The 23,390-nt window shown below is 37.7% G+C and overlaps 1 protein-coding gene and 1 long non-coding RNA gene across 2 annotated transcripts in view; one reads left to right on the top strand and one right to left on the bottom strand.

Moving 5' to 3' along the window:
• Positions 1-47: 47 nt before the first annotated feature.
• LOC108166194 (tripartite motif-containing protein 16-like) lies at positions 48-1,238 on the top strand (the record flags this gene model as incomplete). The annotated part of the gene is made up of 1 exon (XM_017304062.1): positions 48-1,238. A coding segment is annotated over one exon (645 nt), but the record flags the coding sequence as incomplete, so codon positions are not given.
• A 20,894-nt stretch (positions 1,239-22,132) lies between these two features.
• Positions 22,133-23,390, bottom strand: part of LOC108166195 (uncharacterized) — a 6,430-nt gene continuing 5,172 nt past the window's right edge. Inside the window, exon 3 of the long non-coding RNA XR_001776471.1 lies at positions 22,133-22,367. This is a non-coding gene — a long non-coding RNA (uncharacterized LOC108166195). The remainder of the gene's footprint in view (positions 22,368-23,390) is intronic.

Raw genomic sequence — 23,390 nt, 5'->3', positions numbered from 1 at the left:
ACTTTGAGGACGTGACAGCAGCTGTGTCAGAGCTCAGAGAGAAACTACAGGACGTCCTGAGAGATACATGGACAAACATCTCACTGATGGTCTCTAAGGCTGGTGTTATACAACCAGAACCAGAACCAGAACTAGAACCAAAGAACAGAGCTGGATTCTTAAAATATTCATGTGAAATCACTCTGGATCCAAACACAGCAAACACATGGCTAGGACTATCAAAGGAAAACAGGAAAGCGACATGGATGAATCACCGTCAGTCTTATCCTAGTCATCCAGACAGATTCTCTGGTTATTATCAGATTCTGAGTAGAGAGAGTCTGACTGGACGATGTTACTGGGAGGTGGAGTGGAACTGGAAAAAAGTCTATGTAGCAGTAGCGTACAAGAATATCAGCAGAGCAGGAAGTGGGATTGGATGTTTATTTGGACATAATGACAAATCTTGGGCATTATTTTGTTGCCAAAACAGTTTTAGTTTTGGTCACAACAGCATCTGGACCCCCATCTCAGGTCCAGTTTCCTCCAGAGTCGGAGTGTACCTGGACCACAGAGCAGGTATTCTGTCCTTCTACAGCGTCTCTGAAACCATGACTCTCCTCCACAGAGTCCAGACCAGATTCACTGAACCGCTACTGGCTGGGTTTTTCATTGGTTATGGAGCCTCTGCAGAGTTCTGGAAACCCAAATAGATTTTTTCTATGATTGTTGATCAGGGTTCATTGTTCTCAGGCATGTGCAGAGCACCTGCCCCTTTTATCCTTGATGCCCCTAGAGCCCTTTTTGAGTTTTCTTTTATTTGTTTAGGGGTTTTTTTCCCATTTTTTATTATTTTTATTAAAGAATGTCTGTCTTTATATCAGGCATCCTGATATAAGACACAGTACAGCGACTGTCACCGTGAGTCGCGACGCACCTCAAAGCCCCGATACCACCCGGTACCACCTGCTCTCTGTTTGCTCTGCTTCTCCTCAACGTTTCTACCAGGTGGGTTAAAGCCGCTGCTGACGGGATCTGGGCTGGAGGTGAGCGGCTGTAAATAGAAGTTATTGCAGAACCTCAAATATTAAAGGAAGATTCGGCCCATAGCATTTGGAGCTCACAAAACAAACATCAGTGAAAGTACTGTAGCAACAATTAGAACCGCAGCATAAAGCCAAACATGCCACAATTAAATGAATCAAAATGGCGCCAAAGCATCGGCGGACTGACATAGGAGCCACCGGGGGATTCCAGCAGTGACGTGCGGATAGGGGAGGCATGTGAGGCAAAGCCTCACCTGTCATCCTGGAAAAATAATATATAATAATCTAATCATTTATAAATATATTTTCACCCTGTGGTTTGCACTATAAAGTACCTATTTTTCATTTAATTTAACCAAATCTGATGTTATTTTTCTTCAAAATCGCTGAATTTTCTCATTTTCCCATTCAAATGCTCAGAAGCGAAGCCGGTGAGGCAGCAACAAGCTGAGCCTCACCTGGGATTGCGCAACCTCTCGCTAACTGCACCGGTTGCTATTCTATGAGAGCATGCTCCTCCTGTCTGTACGTCGCTAATAAAATGGTTAAAAACATTTAATATATGAACTGATTTTCCATAATTTAGCTAATCCATTTAATGTACTGTGTTTTTATTGTCACCAACTGTGTGTGTAACATGTTTCGTGTGTTTAAGAGCAATCATAAACGGCAGAACAGATTCGATTTGAGGCAGGCAGTTCTCTTGCCTCACCGCTGGGGGCGCTCATGATCCCAGATACTGTGACTCCACAACTGCAGAGAAAGAGACAGTAACAGCGATCTAGCCATACAGAAGCTGACACAGAGAGCGAGAAAGACGTGGTTTTGAGTTGTACTTTAACTTTTTCTCCCTTTGCTGTTAAGCAGCACGACAGTAATAATATCTACGTGTCTAAGTTTGATTGAGATAACGGAATTATTCTGCAGCAGCAGCGCAGCTAAGCATCACATGTTAAAGAACAGTCTTTTTTCCCTCCAGCATTGTACGCATGCGCGAAATTTCCTTACGTAAACAGTAACATGCAGGGGTCTAGATTTGTAAATCCGATTATAATTAAGTAGGTGCCTCACCATCTATGAACCTCACTGCACGTCACTGGATTCCAGGTAGATACCAGGTAGATTCAGAAATGCGCATCGCAGCGGCTGTTCATGCAGGGCCGGACCAAGGTAATATGGGGCCTTAGACAGAACTCCCGTCCCCGAAACCCTTCCTACAAATAACCTCAGCATCACTAACATGTTTAAATATAAACTGAAGTCTATTAGATCAATACCAGGTTTATTGGCCAAGTTTAAAATCAATCACTGATTATTGGTTATTTGCTGTGATGCATTTGTGAACAAACCAGCTCAACACAAAGATTACACCATGTTATAGCCATGATAACACACTATCAAACTATCAAGATGATTCTTCAAACTTTTACAAACTTCCTAATTAAGTCAAAGATGTTCAGGAGAAGCTGGAGCAGGAGATCAGTGAGCTGAAGAGGAAAGACGYTGAGCTGGAGCAGCTCTCACACACAGAGGATCACAACMAGTTTCTCCTCAACTACCYCTCACTGCCAGCACTCAGTGGGTCGACACACTCATCCAGCATCATTGGCCGTCCTCTGAGATATTTTGAGGACGTGACAGCAACTGTGTCAGAGCTCAGAGAGAAACTACAGGACGTCCTGAGAGATACATGGACAAACATCTCACTGATGGTCTCTAAGGCTGGTGTTTTACAGCCAGAACCAGAACTAGAACCAAAGAACAGAGCTGGATTCTATCAGAGGGGCACTATCAGAGGAGAACAGGAAGGTGACACGGATGAGGAAACGCCAGTCTTATTCTAGACATCCAGACAGATTCTCTGATTATTATCAGGTTCTGAGTAGAGAGAGTCTGACTGGACGATGTTACTGGGAGGTGGAGTGGAACTGGAAAAAAAGTCTATGTAGCAGTAGCGTACAAGAATATCAGCAGAGCTGGACGTGGATATGTATGTTTATTTGGATGTGATGGCAAATCTTGGGCATTAATTTGTTCAATCAATCAATCAATCAATCAAATTTTATTTGTATAGCACATTTCAGCAGCAAGGCATTTCAAAGTGCTTTACATAATTAAAATAAAAACAGAAATAATCAGTGAGAAAGAGAGAGATTTAAAAAAAATAAAAATAAAACAAAAAACATTACATCATTAAAACGTCGAAAAGAAAGAAGAAAAAATTAAAAACATTAAAGACATAAAAACATGGAAGACATCAAAACCTGCACTCTAACCCTAATTTAGCCATAAGCAACTCTAAACAGGTGGGTTTTAAGTTGAGATTTAAWGGCWCYCAGTGTTTCAGCTGTTTTACAGTTTTCTGGAAGTTTGTTCCAAATCTGTGGTGCATAGAAACTGAATGCTGCTTCTCCTCGTTTGGTTCTGGTTCTGGGGATGCAGAGCAGACCAGAACCAGAAGATCTGAGGGGTCTAGACGGTTGGTACAGCAATAACAGATCTTTAAGGTATTGTGGTGCTAAACCGTTCAGAGATTTATAAACTAACATCAGTATTTTAAAGTCTATTCTCTGAGCTACAGGGAGCCAGTGTAGGGACTTTAAAACTGGTGTTATGTCTCTATCTTCCTGGTTTTAGTGAGAACCCGAGCAGCAGCAGCTTCTGGATCAGCTGCAGCTGTTTGATTGATTTATTAGTCAGACCTGTGAAGACGCTGTTGCAGTAATAAAMSCAWGGATGAGTTTCTCTAGATCGCGCTGAGACATTAGTCCTCTAATCCTAGAGATGTTCTTCAGGTGATAGAAGGCCGACTTTGTGACTGTCTTAATGTGGCTCTGAAGGTTCAGGTCAGAGTCCATCACTACTCCCAGGTTTCGGGCTGATCGCTGGTTTTTAGTTGTTCCCAAAACAGTTTTAGTTTTGGTCACAACATCTGGACCCCCATCTCAGGTCCAGTTTCCTCCAGAGTCGGAGTGTACCTGGACCACAGAGCAGGTATTCTGTCCTTCTAYAGCRTCTCTAAAACCATGACTCTCCTCCACAGAGTCCAGACCAGATTCACTGAACCGCTACTGGCTGGAGTTTTGGTTGGTAGAGAATCCTCTGCAGAGTTCTGGAAACCCGGATGGATCAGGACTCATARTTCTGATGTCTCTGCTGTTCTGTTCTTTATTTTTCTGATTTAAATGTAGATCTCTCTGTTCAAGGAGCTATAAAGGAAATCACTGCTGATGTTTTCCTTCATTCTGACATGACAGAAATATTTCTGCACACAGTAGCAGTTTTTGATATGGACGACATGGACAACCGCCCAGGACGGCAGTTTGTGGGGGGTGGTATGAACGACCGCAGCCCCTGCCTCCATAATGTGATTTATAAACAGTTTATTTTTACGTTATAAAGAGTCTGTTTCAAACCGCCGCTCTCGGTAGTGCACTCTAGTGGGTTAATTTACCCTTCTCAATGTCTGACAGGTGAGCTGCTGGTAYGGTAGAGATGGGTCAGGTTTGCCCTSTGTATTGTCTTGAAGGAATGATGCCAGGTTAAACTGTGCMACAGATTGGTTTCCCTCTCACTAGCAGAAGGAAAACCAAGATTTAAGTCCTGAWGTCCTTAAACATTACAGGTTAATAATTTGTTAATAGTGAGTACAATCTAAGTCTACTGTAGTTTACACTTTGTCAGAATAGTAGTCTAATTACTTATATATTTATTGTTTGATATTAAAGCTCTATTGGAGAGAATGTGGTACAAGATCCTARAGATTTGGATGTTATGAATAAATTTATTGGAAGACACTGGAATGTCTGGACATTGTAAATCACTCATGTTTCAGTTAGAGGTACAGGAATTGGAGCTCAAGGAAATGTTTGAATAACTATGTAGATAATACACAGCTCTACATTATGATGTCACGAGGTGACTCTGAACCATCCAGTCACCGAATACATGCTGAGAACAGATCAATGTGTGGATGTGCCAGAACTTTCTCCAGCTGAACAGAAACAAAACTGAAGTTATTATCTTTGGACCTAAAGAGGAGCGAACTAGAATCAATGCACAGCTTCAGTTGTTACAACTTTAAGCCAGCAATCAGGCCCAAAACCTGGATTTAGTGATGAACTCTGACCTGGACTTCAAAGTCACATAAAGACAGTTACAAAGTCGGCCTTCTATCACCTGAAGAACATTTCCAGGAATGTTTAGACTAATGTCTCAGGGAGATCTAAAGGAACTCATCCATGCGTCTATCTTTAGTCGCATTGATTTGATTTAAACCAGAATATAATGTTTGTTCTGTTGGCAGCAGAGCCTCAGTAGCTGTCCTTTATATGAATGATCGGCTCACTCTTTGTCTGCTTACATTCACACATCATCCTATTTTCACTGCTGCTTTACATGTAAAGCTCTGGAGTCTCACGCTGCATTTCAACGCTTCCTGCTGCACGACTGTTATCAACCAGCCAACACCGAGCTGCATTCAGGCTTTATTGCATTTCCATTGAGCGGCGCGTTATCTCTGCCGGCTTATGGCGATCCTTCATCAGGACTCACTCCTCTCATCAATCCTGCAGAGCCTCACCTGCCTGATTGGCTGCCTCAGAGCAACAGAGCTCTGATTGGTTCAGCTGTGTTCTTCATTTGAGAAGAATTGGACGGCGCGCTGACCCCTGGAAGCTTCCCGCTTGATAAATGTCCCCCACTTCTTCCAGCCGTTYGCACATACAAACAGGAAGCGGTGATAAAACTCACCTGCAGCTCTCGCAGATCTCTGGTAAAATTTTGTCCAAAGTGCTTACTCTAGTCAAAAATTAAGACGTGGAAACACCAAGAGAGACTCATTTGCATTATGGATGCAGCCAAATGTGGCAGGTGCAGAAAATCTCTGCAGCAATCGGCTKCTACAGCATGGTATATTTACACACATATCAGCTCAGGGTACTGCACCTTACAGTTCATTAGMACTCAGACTCATTCTGCATGCAACTGCAGTTAAATCTAATTTAATTTCCTGTAGTAGATTAACACAGAGCACCTGCTGCTGAAAATAAATGAAGCCTGATTGGCAGAAATGCATTAATTTACAGGCTGCAACACAAAAAAAAATTCTTAAAACATCTGTAATGTTAGCAGCCAACTTGGATTTGTTACAAATTATAACCTTTACGTTCCAAACATTATGTTAAAAACATTTTAAGACATAATTACCAACAGAGGAATTTGACTTTTGTTTATGGGGGCATTACACTGCAAAAATACAAAATCTTACCAAGTAATGTGCAATTGTACAACCATACATCTTTGAAAAGCAGAAGTGGAGCCTTCTGCACAACCACCAAGTGGTTTCTGAATGGTAAKTCAACAATAAAACACTTGTCTTTTCCATACAGAGATAAATCCAACTGACCAGACGTGCTGGAGCTACGGTTGGGTTGCTAGGTAACAGTGGAACTCTGCTGTAGTTGCTAGGTTACGGGTAGTGCTTGCTGATTTGTTTAGTTTGCACAATAAAAATGCAGATTGAAGATATTAAGGGAAAAAATTATGATTCATATGCAACCACACATCTTTGAACATTCAGGTTTTTGAAACTACTCATTTTCCAGACACCAAAAAAACATCAACTTATTGCCAAATACCAGGTGTTTTATTTTGATTTTTAAAGCAMTTGGGTTGTTTAGAGAAGCAGTAGAGACCCAAATGGAAGCATAGAAATATACAAAATGCAAATTTTGTATAATAGGTYCCCTTTAATGTATAAAAAAGTGATTTGTTACTTTTTTATACATTAAAGTGGGAGGCAAAGCGACATGAAAACTGTGAACAAACTGCTACGTTTCACTTTTCCTGCTCGGTAAAATATGTTTCAGCCAGAATCTGGCGGCCGCACAAAACCAACACCTGCTTATTGAACACAGTCAGAACATTAATCTCTGAATCATCAGCATGTTGCCTCTCAGCTCCTGCGCAGCAATGCATCAAAGTGTCCAACTCGTCCGCAACAGCAGCTCCCCATCAGTCTGTTATCACTGCGGCTGCAGGGGGGCTCTGCAGCCAGAACCTTCAGTCCGCTAACAGCAGCTCCTCCGCCCTCCAATGCCCCCTTTCTGCCCGAGTCACAGCTCAGCGAGCCAGGAAGTGTTGGCGTAAGAGCGTTTAGGAACGGCCTGCCAGCAGCCGAAACAGCTGGAAGCTGACAGTCAATGGGAGAGCAGTGAATTATCCCAGCGACTCAAACATCATTAAACTTTGTTGGAAAAGGAGGAGTGAAGAGGAAAACGCAGATAAACGCGCAATCTCTGCCAACAGGAACTTCCCCAGAATGTGGGGCAATCAGAGAGAGAGAGAGAGAGAGAGAGAGAGAGAGARAGAGAGAGCCGAGGCTCCCAGACAGAGAAATTAACATGTTGTTATCATCATGTATGCTTTGGGWKGATCTTGTAGGAGGAGGAGCTGCTAATGTGTTTCTTTCTGCTTGACTAAACATCATTGTAGAAGGTTGGAAAACAAAGCAGCCAAGCGTTGCATAGTAAAGGAAGTTAATGAAAATTAATTAGATTAAAGCTCAAAATTAAAGACAGACTATTTGCACTTCAGTTCATCAGAGTTACATTTTCAGAATGAGAAAATGATGTAGAGAAAATTAGATAAATTATATTTAAAGGTGAGTTATTAGGTTTATGGGAGGTACAAAACACGTTAACTACATTGTTTTTCATAAAATCATTCTTAGATGATGAGATTTTAGTTTGTTTTAGGGCGTCTGGTCACTTTAAATCCATAAAAGCTGCTGCTGCTGCTGGTCAGATGCGCAGCTGTACAACCTTACATCTTTGAAAAGCCGAAGTGGAGCCTCCTGCACAACCAACAAGAATGAAACTGGTGGTTTCTGAAGAGCAACAACAAAACACTTTTTTTTTTTTGAGCAGCCATTGTGCAGCACATACAGTGGTAAAACCAGCTGACCAAACATGCTGGTTGCTAGGCAACGGGGCTGGGCTTCACTTTGGGTTGCTAAGTAACGGGTTGTGTCTGCCGATTTGTGGCGTCACATTCTGAAGGCTTTTGAAACGGCTCTTTTTCCGGTCACCAAAAAATATTAACTTACTGCTAAACAAAGGCTGTGTTTGTTTTTTTTTTGTTATGTTTTGGGGGGGTTTTTAAGCGTTTTTAAGCAGAAGAATAAATATGTGCAAAATGTCAGTTTTTCACAATACAATTCCTCTAATATCCTGCTGAAATGCCTCCATGTTTAATTCCTAACAGGAAGTCGCGGTTGTTTTGAAGGATTGTGATTGTCTGACAGTTTCTACCTTAGCACTACACTGCCCCCTATGGGTTTGGCATGATACAACATCACTGATTAGTGTAATTCAGCGGATTTGACTTTTCTTAAGCCCATCAGGTTCACAGGATTATAAGAACAAATATAAAATAGCTTTTTTAAAAACTACATATGGACAAGACTTACGACTGTAAGCAGAGATTCCATGTTCTATAGAAAAATAGACAAAATATTTTTAAGAATTTTTATGTTTTTCCTCAATTTTTTTTCAGAATTCAGACTTTTTTGTCAAAATTTTGTCTTTTTTTTCCTCAGAAATTGGACTTTAATCTGAGAATTCAGACTTTAATCTCAGAGTTCTGACTTTTTTCTCCAAATTCAGACTTTTTTCCCTCAGAGTTCAGACTTTAATCTTCTTAAATCAAAAGTGAGATTATTTCTCTTTCCCCAGAGGCCCTGATATTCTTCCGTACTGAAGTCTATAAATTGACCTGATGAAACCTTTTCTTCTGGCAGGAGAACCTGAGGAGACGCGGCTCGTCTGAGCCGACAGGAAGTCTATTCTCCTCCCTCTTCCTGGATAAATATTTGATCAGCTGAACTGTGATGGGTATTGATCAGCGTCTTTACCCGCTCTTTATGGATCCGACTGTGATCACTGCTCATATAAACACATCTATACGCGAAACCTCTAAATGTCAAATCACATTGTGGATTTAACAAAAGCCATTTAGTGTATTTTTAAAGCGTTTACTGCGAGTATCCGAGGTGCTTTATCAGGTTACGAGCTACAGGCCTGTTAACAGGTAAGATCAAATTACTGCAACGTCCTTGAGCCTCATGCTGGGTGACCCCAGCTGCAACAAGCACCTCTGCCTTTAGAGAACAAAAAGAAACCGTCAGCACAAGATATAACAGAGAAACACTTGTTTCACACTAAGGATCAACTTATCTCCACCTCATGGAGCTTTAAAAAATCTCATTAAGCTCAGAAAAGGTTTGGAAACTGGACACTCAGAGGAAAAGATGGAAATCTGTCTAAATCGTAATTTAATACTGAAAATGCTTCATAATGACGATACAGGGCAGCAATTATTCATTCTAGTCATCGATTAATCGATATACTGACGATTAATCGGTTAAAAATTTGATCAAATTCTTAATGTAAAACTTTTTTATACATTAAAAGATGTAAATTTATTTTTTATTTTTTAGTTATAAACATTTAATTTCCTAAAATGCATTCCTTGATTTGTAGTAAAGGACTCATCTGCAGCTAAAAAAATATTTCTAACGTGAAAAGCTCAGACCTTTCTGCTTGACTTCATCGTTCACCAATTATAATCTATTCATTAATTTTTAATTAACCGATTAATAATTGGATAAGAAAAGGTGCTTGATAAGAGATTTTATTTACAGAATTTTAATCGGTGAAGTTAAAACTATGCTGCTTGAGGAGTTATAAAATATATTTACAGGTTTGTTTTTTCATCTTAAATTCAAAATGCATATATTTTGGAACAATTTTGGCTTAATTACTGTTCTGAGTGTGTTGTTTTTAGGGGTCTGTTTACTCCATTTAACAATTAATAAATCGATTAATCACGATGAATCCAATTAATCGTTTCAGCCATAAGATAAAACTTTCAGTTTGTTTGGACATATTCCTTGATTCCCACAATCATCTTTCACATAATTTATATTTTACTCTTTAAGACCTTAAACCTAATCTTTAAAATATGAAGATACAACAGAAATCCCGGCCACTTTCCACTAATCCCTCATCTGATCTGTCAGCGGGAAGATGCTCCCATGATACTGGGTCACCATTAAGCAGTCATGATTCTTATCATGACTGCTCTAATTCTTATCATGACTGCTTAAATTGTCCTCTAGACAGGACAATTTAATTACACCGCGCAGGAATCAATCAGCTGCAAACGCATCAGATTGGATTTGATTTGGTTCTACTGATTGGTTCTGACAGACGGTAATATGTCCAGAAAAGGAGGATAAAATTAAACGTAATTCAATTCCAAGGATGCAGTTTCAGTTTTCTGTCTCTAGATGCTTCAAATCCATCACCAGCAGGAGGAGTTATCAGAAATCTGACTTCAGTTTGCAAATTTCATGGCTAATTTTAATCAGCACCAGGTTTATGAGTACACACTGAATTTAAATGGCGTCTGTAGTGACTTCTTTATTTAAAAAACAATGATTTGTCACATCTATGATTAGGGCCATTGATAGAGAAATAAATAGCAAATTTCTGACAAAAAAAATCTCTGAAATTTTTAGATTAACATAAGAAATGTTCTAGAAAAAAATAAGAAAATGTCTGAGATTGAAAGTCAAAAATTTACTAGAACAAAAACTAGGATAAATTTAATGCATTTTTTTAAAAAATCTCAAAAAATTCTGAGTTTGAAAAGTTACAATTTGCTAGGAAAATAAGTTTTGAAATAAATCTGGGAATTTTCAAGAAAAATAACTTGAAAAACTTGAAAATTTTTAACTTTTGGAAATTCTCTGAGTTTCGAAAGTAACATTTTTTAGAAAAATTTTTTTGAGATTAAACTCAGAAATTTCCACGTTTTTTTCTAAAAATTTGAGGTTGAAAAGTCAACATTTTTAGATTAATCTTCCTCTAGACCAGTGGTGTCAAACTCTTTATTTTGGGCCGAATCAAAAATCTGAATGTTCTTAAAGGGCCGGTTGCACCAGAATCTATTGATAAAACCAATAAAACTGTTAAAATATCAATAAATAGCTGTTCCTCTGGGATTTGTGATTATTTTAGTGTTTATTTTTGCAATCAAAATGACAGATTTTGTGGTGAATATTAAGAAATATTTGTAATCGTTATTCTTTTACAATATTTACACTAATGTATGATGTCAAATTTGACTATCACTCGTCGTATCAGTTACGGATTCAACGTTTTTGACCAATTTTGAGAAAATTAGCAGTAAAATCAGGAAAAAATGTGGAAATTTGTTGATTTTGTGTGATTTTTGCAGATTTGTGAAAAACTGGAAGGACTTATTGATGTAATTTGGAGTCCAGAGGGCCACATAAAAAGCTACAGCGGGCCAGATTTGGCCCCCGGGCCTTGAGTTTGACATCTGTGCTCTAGACCACTAAAATCTGACTCTGTTTTTGTTTACATTTTGTGAAGGAGGAAGTTGAGCTCAGAGTCTTCAGAGGTTTTTCTGTTGTTTCCTTCAGTGGTTCTTCGTGCAGCGCCCCCCACAGGCCAGGAGGAGAACATGTCTTTCAAACTGGTTTGGTTTGTTTGACACGATGCTGTGTGAAACGAACGGCAGCAGCTGAAAATGTAACAAATGTTGCGTTTTTGTTCCCCAGTCGAACCGAGTCCATCAGACTATCAGGTGTGGAAACACCTGTAGTGAGCAAAAGCTGGAGCTCAATGTAACTAAAATATGCAGCAAATTTGAAATAAAACAGTTGCACCTTTTAATTAAAAGTGTAATAAAATAAACTGTGGCGACTCAAAACAGATTATTATGAATGCAGCAGTTTAAATTAATTTGGCCTTCATGGAAAATAGAAACACAGAATTGAATAATTTATCAGTAAGAATAAATTATCTTCTTGGCTCTCTGGCAACTTTTAATTCAAATTATTTTGAGCCAACTTTGAATTATAATCTTTTAACGCATTACATCACGACGCTCCAAGTAAAAATCCTGATTGTCAATTAAAAGCTACATATACTTTCATTAATCCATTTTGTCCTGTATTACACTTCAATGACACACTTCATTACAGCATCAAATGAAGCTGTTGACCTGCAGCAGATTGATTTCCTAACAACCCCTCGTTAGCAGTATAACCCAACAGACTTTGATGTTTGCAGTCTTCCATAATCTCGCCGCGTTTCCAGAGCCAGGCGCTGCTGATCCACCGTACGTCTCTGGGTCCTCGACCCCAGCAGCTGTGCACACGCCGTCCCGGATCAATAGCAGCAGAGAGCGCGTATTGATTACCCGGGTAAGTGATACCAGCGATGGGGGTTGATATGGAAAAGGAGGCGGAGGGGAAAACGGTGCCTGGATGCAGCTCAGTGGTGAAACTCGTTCATGTTTGTAACTGAGGGGAGGTTTTACTCAGATGTGGGCAGAGCACCAGAAATAAAAACTACTCCAGTAAGAGTAGAAATACTTCAACATATTTTTACTAAAGTAAAATTAAAAATTCAAGAAATCACTGGAGAAAGAGTAAAAAAGTATTTGGTAAAAAGTCTACTCAAGTACCGAATCAGTTGATATTTAAAAATTCCATCATCAAAATGTAAAGGTGGAAATTTTGGTATTTTAAGGACAAAAGCTGCAGGTGTGTACAGTTATGAACAGGGATTTTAGGTTAAAACATGTTTTTCATTCACTGGGTAAAAATTTTACTCAAGTAGAAAAACTTCATAATAAAATTACTCAAGTAATTTAAAAGTATAAGGTACTAATAGTGCATTTTACTCAAGTGTAATTGAGTAAAACTAGTTACTACCCAATTCTGCTTTTACTTGAGTAATTTTATTCATGTAATTTTTAAGATCTATTGACAATCTATCGATCTGCAACTAAAGATTAAATTAGTTAGCGATTAATTTATCAATTACGCTGATGATTAATCAGCTATAATGACGATTAATCGATTACTCTGATTACTCAACAATTATTTGAAAATAAAAAACAAGYATTAGGAATGCCTCATATTGAAAAATATAGGGCTGCAACTACATTATTCTAGTTATTGATTAATGTACCGATTATTCCRGCGATTAATCGGATGAAAAATCAAAACACCTGCAGGTGTAACTGAAGTCGCCTCGTGTATAAATGTTTAGGCTGAATATAAATTCAGGAAAAACTCTTCAGATTTTCATCTGGAGAAAACAGAAACTATTTATTCTTTTCCTTCCACTTCACAGTTAAGAACAGCTTCACAGAAAATCCCATTTAAATACATTCACCATCTGATTTTGATGTGAAAAGGTAGAAAAGTTAATAAAAATAYGGAAACGCTGCAGCTTTGCTTGTCGAAATTGAAGCTGAATCATGAGATGAAGAAACCTGCTTGATTTCATYGACTGCTTTTCACCTCATTAGCATTCATTGTGTGAAACTACTGACCCATAAAGAACAATTTGCTCACCCAGCTGTAGCTCTGATGTTACAACAGCACACAAAGCAACGCATTCGTTGTCTGTTGGAACAATTTGACACAACTGCCGTTACAATTAATAACTCAAATCCATATTTATTTAGCTCGTCCATGATTTTCCCCCTAAATACAGGAACTCCAGTACAGAGACTTTGACCTGTGTCTGACCTCAGAGGTCATTTAGTTCCCCGATCGAATGTTTGAGACCAGGAGAAACATCTGATCCAGCTCCTAGCCTAGCTTAGCAAATTTTGTTTAACTTTTGAAGCTCAGAAATTTTAAGCTTTTAGAAGAAAATTTTCTCGAAAAAAAATTTCTGAGTTTCAAAAGTGAAAATTGTTAAACTTTTGAGATTCAGAAATKTCCATGTTTTTTCTAGAACATTTCTAAGATTAAACTCAAAATTTCTGAGTTTGTGGGTTGAAATTTACTATCTTTTTCTCCATGGCCCTAAAACACCATTGTGCAATAACATAAATCCTGCATCAATTAAAGCAGAATATAATAAAAAGTCATTCATAATCCAAGCTGTAACGGTTTCCGAGCTGGAAAAACTGTCAGATAAATACATCATCCGATGTTGAGCTAGCAGTAATTTTCAAAATGTTCCCTTCCCTTAGCTGCGATTTTCACCTGTACACCAATTATGTTTCCGCGTCTCTGATGGGATTCGGCAAAATCTCACAGATTTCCTCCGAGTGTTTTCCTGTAACAAAGCTAGCCGTTTGCTCCTCTCCCTCGCTGGGCGTCGTCCGGGCCAAACTCACGCCTGGCTGTTCGAGCCGCTCTCCAAACGTGGCAGATTTACACCTGGCGTCCATAACGGAGCCGAGGCTGAGGTTAAGAGGCTGTGGAGAGATTGGCTGGAGGAGCRAGAGGAAACTCTGGCTCCTCACTTGCTGCTGCAGATGAAAACCTTTTTCTTTCCGCTCTCCATTCGTCCTTATCAGAGCTGAAATTCCTGGTGTGTAAAATTGAATTCCAGCGTATTTCCTAGAGTGAAGATGGGACGACAGGAATGGAAAACACCAAGAAGGTGTGGGAGCCTCTTCTGGAAACATGCTCTGCAGACTCAAGATAACGGCGTCTTTGTGCAGAATAAGGATTACAACGTCAACACGTAAAACCGGCCTAACGTGCTGATCTGACGTCCTGCTGCTTATTCACATCTGAACAGGAAGAGGCTCTTTATCAGCTTTATTACAGCTGAACAACATTAGCAAAAAATGCAATAACTTTGGTGAATCTCTTGATAATACAACTTGAAATAAACKGTTTTAATATCTTTCTGCATAATGCTTTGGCAACCAAAGGCATTATGAGTTTTCTATCCAGCTACTGGGAAAAGTGTCATCAAAAACTAGCACAAAAAGCTACTACTAGCATAGAAAGTTAATCATAGCTTCCTGTGCATTTGTTAGCAAATCTCTTGATAATATGACTCACAATTTTTAAACAGTTTTAAGATTTTTTTGGTTTTGGGTTTATAGGAACCAAAGGGATTATGAGCAGTCCGTCCAGCTAATGGGAAAATCATAATCAAGAGTGTCATCACTAAAGCTACTCCTAGCATAGAAGGCTAGTAGTAGTGATAGCATAGAAAGCTACTACTACACAAGTAATGGCTTTCTATGCTACTACTAGTAGCATACAAGTAGAACTACTACTATACAAGTACATAGAAAGCTACTACTACACTAGTAGTAACACAGAACTAGTAGAAAGCTTGTGGCATCTTTCTATAAAAGCATAGAAAGTTACTAGTAGCACAGAAAGCTAGAACTATTAGCTTTCTAAAGCTAGAACTATTAGCTTTGTAAAGCTAGCCTTCTATGCTAGCAGACAGCAATTTCAGTATTTGGTACTGAAATAATTAAATATGGTTCCCTCCAATCAGTTCTGCACCTTAAGAATTGATTAGCAAACAATTTTTACAGCATAACTAAAAATACTAACTTCAATGTTACACATAAATAAAAAAATATTAAATAAATCAACTTAGTTTTTACAAAATTCTATTTCAACTTATTCTTGTAGCACCAATTTACTATCGTCTCCTTTTGTCACCTTACAAACAAGTCAAAACATGATTATTGCACTCGGTAATAAATGCTTTTCTCTTTCTGTGTCACTGGGACATTCACAGTCTGGTCTAAGCTACATAGGTGCAGCACAGATTTGTGCAAAAATACCCATTCTAACCTGTTAAAGGACATAGATCATCTTTTCAATCGCCTCTGTATAAAATCAGCAGTTTATTCTTTACAAGTTGATAAAAGTGACAGATAAAAGTGATTCCTGTGTCTGTAAAGGAGGAATCCCATCATCACCACAGGAGCGACATGAAGCACCTGTTCATCCGCTGACCGGACTGAACCAGAATCCGGCCACCGCCCCCCCCTCCCACTCCGAAACATGGATTACAGCGACAAATCGGACAACACGACCTGCTGCAGAAAACACTGGGGTTTTAAAAATATCACTGATTCTTGAAGACAGAAAAATCTTTTCAGTTTTTCCAGAAAGAAGAAAAATTGCATCCTATAAAGAGATTAAATAAGTGATTTTTGTGGAAAAATTGCTTTTAAAGCTGTTTATATTCTGGTAATTTTACGGTTTTTACTGTTAAATCTCAAATTCCCAACATTAAGCCTTGTGGAACTCCAAGTTATTTTTAAGCAATTTTAATTATTTTAGTTACGCATCACTTAAGTCAGTGACGCATAACATCTGATTTTATATTTTAACAGTTTTAAAGTAACAAAAATATGTTAATCATGTTTAGAGCTGCAACTAATTATTATTTTAGTAAAAAATTTATCTATTGATTATTCTGACAGGCGATGAATTGGATAAAAAAAGATTTTTCATTTAACAACTTAAATACATTAAAATATGCAAATAACTAATTTATTTGCTAAATAAGAAAATAAGAATTTTATTGCCTAAATTGTAATACTGTAGCATTCCTTTAATAAATATGAATTAATCAGAGTTACTAAAGGAACACCACAGTGTTTTCTCTGATTAGTTGATTCACAATCAGAATAATCAATAGATTATTATCGATTACTAAAATAATGTTTAGTTGCAGCTCTAGTGGAAAGCAGTTGGGATTTCTGCTGGCGTTACTTTTGCCTCTTYGTGATTTAAAGATGAGTTTTAAGGTGTAAAATTGTTAAATATAAATGATAAAATCCCATCTTGTAGTTTCAACCCAGAGATGTTGGTTTCTTCACTGTGAAAGATGAAAAGATTAATTTGAAACTGTGGAAAAATATGTCCAAACAAACTGGCAGGTTTTATCTTGTAAGGACTGAAACGATTAATCACGATTAATCGATTGTTGAAATAATAATTTAGAAATCAATTAATCATTAACTGCAAAGTTTAAAAAGGCCATTTGCTGAAATAACAACAATTAAGCCAAAATAGTTAAAATTATGTATATTTTGCACTTAAGATGAATAAAACCTGTCTTTAAACGTTTTACCTTTAGCTTCACACGGTAAAAATAAACAAACTATAATTTTGCTTTCCAAATATTAAACAGACGCAGCCCTAAACTGAATCAATGCTAATTCAAGCAGAAATGAAGTACATTTTTTATTTGATTAATCATCAGACTAATCGATTAATCGTCAGAATTATTGATTAATCGATAACTTAAATAATGATTTTCTGCTGATAAATCATTTTGCATGTGGATAAGGGTTGATAAAGCCCACCTATCCAACGTCTCTGCCCTGAAGCAGAAGTCCTGTCAGCACCAACAGCCCCTGCCACCTGTCCTTCGCCGTCCCTCCGGGTCCAGGAAGAGGCCAGATGGCTCCGGAGGGCCGACCGGGACCCTGGTGGTGCTGCACCGTCCCCCACCCCCAGCCTCAGACCTCCACCCTCTGAGCCTCCCCCTCCCCCCGGTTTAAAGCCCCGCTCCCAAGGCTCGTCAGTGCTGCATGACTGGGCAAACACAGTCCTCTGCAAAAAAAGAAATAAATAAATCCCCTCCATCTCTCCTCTGCAGCTGCCTGGTTTGCAAGAAAAGCATTTAGATTCCCCTTCCTATCGCAAAGAACCAGAACCTTCTCTCCATCCTGATCCGTTTAGGTCAACCACAAATCCAAAAAGGAAAGTGCTTAACACTCGGATCCACAGCGGAAAGCTGCAGCTAACCACCATGTTTACTGCAGATTGTAATCACTGATGTTAGAAAAAGAGTCACAGAGGGCTGGCCATTCGTCATCACCCGTCCCGTCGCTCTGATATTACATTCAATTAGTTTCAGATAGCAGCGGCGCACAGCGATCGGCTTCCACAATCAATCACATGACAAATCGTCGGCCTCTGCTCGCCCCTCACATCCAGGCAACAGGCCAGCCGAACAGATGAGAAGATGGAGGATCGGCAAGTCCAACGAACGTCTGAGAGTCGAATGCTGCATCACTGAAGGCTGGAGGTCATTGTTTAACGGGTCGGTACCACGAATATCCAAGACAGAGTTACATTTTATAGCATAATCAAGTGATATAAATATACTGAAATGACTAAGAAGGAATCTGGTAACATTTTATCTGAGACATGACACTGAGATAAACACAGCACCTGCTATGAACATGAAGGAGTGTTTATGACTGTTTATCACTGTTGTCATTCAGTAAATAATGACACTTTTAATGCACATTTTAATGGAGCTTTGCATTAAAAGTGTCGTTACTTACTGAGTAATTCAAAGTTGGCCATTTTAATTGACTTTTAATGCAACTTTTAGTACAACTTTGCATTAAAAGTGTCATTATTTACCCAATTAAACTTCATGACAACAGTCTAGACATTCGTGAAGACTCCTTCATGTTCTTAACAGGTGTGTTTATCACAGTGTCGTGTCAGACTTGCACACGTCCCTTCCAGAAATTTTACTTCACAGCTTCTTGAAATTGGGTCTCTGTCTCTTTAAGTATCCCCTGCTCTTTCTGAAACTCCACCTTCAGGAAGTCATCCCATCATGGCTCCTATATTAACCCTTTAACAACATTTTACCAGCTTTCCTCTCAGAAGTAGCTCCTCTTATGAGCTCAGCAGGTGTTTGCTAATTGCTGCTGGCTAGTCTGAAGGAGCTGAGTGAGGGAGAGCGGCTCCGTGAAGCAGAAAGCAGCTCTGAAGTTTGGGAACTGCAGCTCAGAGGAGGAGCTTTGTCCTTGGAGGCGGGGCTAAGTCCACTCAGGGGTTTTGTACAGATGAATGGTTGCCATGGAGATTAAACGATATCGCAAGCAGGCTTAAAAATACAAACGTGACACCCTATGTTTGTTTTTGATGAGGGAAAAACATTAAAACACGACGTAACGCTAAAAAATAAAAGTGAGTTTTACATAGTACTGCCCCTTTAAATGATCAGTATTTTTCCCTTCACTTTTATTCACCATTTAATTATCTTTACACTCGATTAGCGTAAATGCTGACTCATGTCTTCTGATTTGAACAGCATTACCTGAAGTCCGTAAAAACATGTCAGCCACACAACTTTAAATGCTTTTATACACTTAAAAAAACTAATGTCCACATGAAAATGAAACAAGTAGGAAAATTTATTGTCCCAGTAATTATCACATTAAATGTTAATATTGTTTTCAAGGAACATATTAATGACATATTAATGCTAATATAGTAGCTCTAAAATGCTAATGAATTTTAATTTTGAACAAAAACACAACACTGGAACTGGAAGGTATTTTAAATATCCAAAATAAAAAACAACCAAAACTAATAAATAAAACTGAAATAAAAACAACTGAAACCATTAATAAAAATAAAAAAAACGTAAAATCAACAGAATGGAAATTATCAGTGTCATTTCAACTTATCATGCAATTAATTGGTTAATTAATTCATTTATTATTTGATAGGTTTAGTCAGAAGCTTCAAAAACAACTAAAGTTTAATTAAATTCATGCCGAAAGTAGAAAATCACAGGAATAAATTTCTACTCAGGGACAGATTCACCTAAAAACATCTGTAACTCACTTTAACGTCGTTTATCATTTTTATAAAATCCTTTTAGCAAAAAATAAAATCTAACATGAACAGAATCAGTCCAAAAGCAGAAAAGATTGTTGTGATTCCTGAAATATAAAATCACTTTTATTTTTATATTTTTCTCATAAAGTTTCTTTTTAGTCAGTAATTCACTAATAGTGATGAAAAATTACTTGTTAAACTGGCAGATTATTTCACTAAATTAATATAAAAAATAATATAAATAAATTTTAAAAAACAGCAAAACTGGTTGCAGTAAATCAAATTTAATGTCAAAAATTATACACTGCAAAAACAGAAAGGTATTTTAGTCTAGTTTCTACTGAAAATATCTTAATACACTTTAAAAAACTAAAATAACTTACAAGTAACATTTCAGCAATAAATGAATAAATGTTTTAAATAAATAAGTCCTTAATATTGATAAAGTATGAGTTCAATTGGTAGATTATTGCACTTAAAACAAGACTTTTTTTCTGATTAAAACTTTATTTTATGCCACTGAAAAGTTACTATTAAGTCAGTTTTGTTTTATTTCAAGAGTCTTAAGGTATTTGCATTAGAAACTCTAAACAAATACTTGGTAAAGTTTTGTGTTTTTGCAGTGTAGATGCAATAATCATATCAAAATATGTTGGGAAAGTATCTAAACATGCTTTATAAAGTTCAAATCTTCTTTTTTAAACAATAATACATCATAAATAAAAGCAAGAGCAACGTTTTATGTCTCATTCTGGGCAGATCTCGTCCTCTGAATTCATTTTTGTTGTTTTGATTATAAGAACGAACCTGAAGCTGAACGGCAGGTTTGGATGAACATGATTAATTTATTGAGAGAGCAGCCAAGAAAAGCTTCAGCGTGAACAAAGCCTTGAGAGAGACCCAATGAAAGATTCAACCAAACGTTACTGAGCCGCTTTTCATCGTTTTTATTTTTGGAAGCCGAATCAAACCGCACCACAAATGGCAAACATATGGTGAGATTTCTCACGGCGTTTGGCGTTTTTCTGTGTTTTTCTTGGTCTTTTTTTAACGCCTCTCAGTGGGTTTAGTCAGAAAACAGTTGGGATCACATTATTTTAACAACACAAGCTGTAAAAAAGAGAGAGAGAATACTTTCTGAGTCTTTCAGATAAAAACCAATCCATATTTCAGACAGGAATCGATTATTGAACAGAAATCTGACACCAATCACTCAATAAAAGTGACTGGAAATTATACATTTATTTCCTCTCTGATTGTTTGGTTTGGTTTGTTTTGGTTCGGCCATTTGCTGCCATTCTGCAGCTTTAATTAGCGAGAGACACAGATGAGTGGGAAAAATAAAGTTTAAAAAAATCACATGGCTTTTATTTAAACTAATCCTGATCTTGGTTTGCACTGCAAAAACTCAAAATCTTACCAAGATTTTTGAATAGTTCGTATTGGTAACATCTTAAACTTTAAATAAGACAAAAAATAACATTTCAGTAAGAAATGTGAAATTAATTTATATCAATAATTTCTCAGTGAAATAATTTTTGTTTTTCTGTATTTTTTCATCAATATGAAGAAATTATTGACGTAAATTAAACTCCTATATTTGCTAAGAAGTTGCTTGTTGGTTAGTTTTGTCTTATTTTAATACCAGATAAGATCTTTTTAAAGGTTTGTTCTTTCAAACCTCTCAGCAGAAACATTTGTCCACTTCTGTTTATGGACTTGGGAATTTTGCTTTTATTTTCTGCATTTTGACGCAGAATGGAGGAATACACTGTAAAAACACAAAATTCTTCCAAGTACTTCCATCTAGTTTCTATTAAAAATATATTGGTACACTTAAAACAAAACTAAAGTAACTCAATAATTCCTTAATATAGATGAAAAAGAAGTTCGACTGCCAGATTATTTCACTTTTAATCTTGGAAAAATGTGTTATAATAAGTGAAATAATCTGCCAATAGGACTGATTAAAACCAGCTGAAAAGTTATTTTAAGTTAGTTTTGTCTTGGTGTTCTACAAACTACTTTTTTCATACTTTGTGTTTTTGCAGTGTGTGGCACAAAAATGCCCAACACTGCAAAAACACAAAATCTTCCAAGTAATTTTTGTCTTTTTTTGTTGTTGATTTATCTTAGTTCACTTGAAATAAAACAAAACTAATTAACAAGTAACTTTTTAGCTTGTTTTAAGTAAATAATTTTTAATACAGATTGAACAGAGCTAGCTTTTCTGACAGATTATTATGGTAAAAATATCTTGTTATAAGTTAAATAAACTTCCAGTGGAACTAGTAATTTAAAAAATTAATATTAAGGATTAATTGATTTAAAACAATCTCAGTTTGCTGAAAAGTTACCTGTTTGCTAGTTTTCTCTAAGATAGAATAGACCAAAAATACTTGGTGAGATTTAGTGTTTTTGCAGTGTATGCTAACAAACTCCATAATAAATGCTTAAATAACCTTGCTTAATTGAGGTCCTCCATCTTATCAGCTGCAGGACGATTCACTGCACTACAGATCTAATTCCAGAAAATCCATGTTTAATGAATACCATGAATATCAAACGACTAATTCAGCAACAAAGTCTGCAGTTCTGCTCCATCGAACACACAACCCCGGTTCTGCTCCTCGTGATGCAACGCATCCGTTTCGGGCCTTCTCCGCGCAGGTCTGTGATTGCTGCTCATCGAACTTTAATACGCAGAGCAGGAGACGTGTGGCAGCAGATCCACAGAGGGAACAAAAATCCAATTATCTCCTGCAGGGTGAGGATCGCACGCAGCATCTCAGACCCACAAAGCCAAGGTAATTGCTGAAGGACGCTGACTGTTGCTCCAGTATTTCAACAATGGGCTCCTGTGAAAACACCGCTTTCAGTTTATTTAAGTTGGTTCAAGTCCATTAAGAGGGAAGGTGAGAATCGGTTCAGCCTCGTTTCCACGGAGACCGCCGGGGCGCCAGCGGCTGCTGTCACCGTTAAAAGTCTAACCGGGTCCTTCTGCAGACTGAAGTACAGGCTTTTATTCTGGAAGATTCACTTTAAATTTGTGCGTTTCTGTCTTTTTAAATAAGGGGTGCTCAAAGTGTGGCCCGGGGGCCATTTGTGGCCTCCGGATTGATTTTTTTGTGGCCCTAATAGCAGTTAAAGAACAGGTCTGTCATTTCCAAAAAGTTGCAAAATTAGCGCAAAATGAACAGAAAAACATGGACAAATATAAAAACCCAATCTGAAGAAGAAAATAAAATTCTTTGTAATATGTACTTCCCACCAAACAGACAATTCACACTCTGACCTGGTAGCAAATGAAAATGTAAAACAGGAAAGCAGCTATAGAAAAAAATGCATAATGGCTCTTCTTAGCTTTAGCAACTTGTGCAGGATGTGATGCGTTCAGTTCTAATTAACTGCATATAGACTGAATATATATTTCATATTTAATCTATAAAAGCAACAAACGCGATTTGTTTTAAAAAACATCATTCAGTTTTAAACTGAACGTTCCCATCATTTGAAGGCTTTCCATCACTTATCCGTTCCCTGCTGCTGAACAAAAAAAAAAAAAAGTAAATAAAATCACTTTATGAATGGATGTGGAGCTGGTTACCATAGCAACAAGGAAAGAAAGGAAAAAACATGAGCTTTCAGGTATATATCCGCCTTTTGTGCTGAAATCCCAGAAACTCTGGGATTTCTGGAGCTTCTCTGCGAGTCAATTAGCAGCCGCTGAGACGCTCGGCATTGTGGGAAATCGGGGGGAAAACACCAGCTGGGACTCAATTAATATTCATGTTCTACATATTCCCAGGTGATTCATTTAACACACCTGATCAAATCAATAATTTACAGGGGAAAAGGACCAGCACAGGTAAGAAAGAGAG

Source organism: Poecilia reticulata, linkage group LG3 (assembly GCF_000633615.1).
Source record: "Poecilia reticulata strain Guanapo linkage group LG3, Guppy_female_1.0+MT, whole genome shotgun sequence".
In the NCBI taxonomy this organism is placed as follows: domain Eukaryota; kingdom Metazoa; phylum Chordata; class Actinopteri; order Cyprinodontiformes; family Poeciliidae; genus Poecilia; species Poecilia reticulata.
This window is presented reverse-complemented; position numbering and strand designations above follow the sequence as displayed.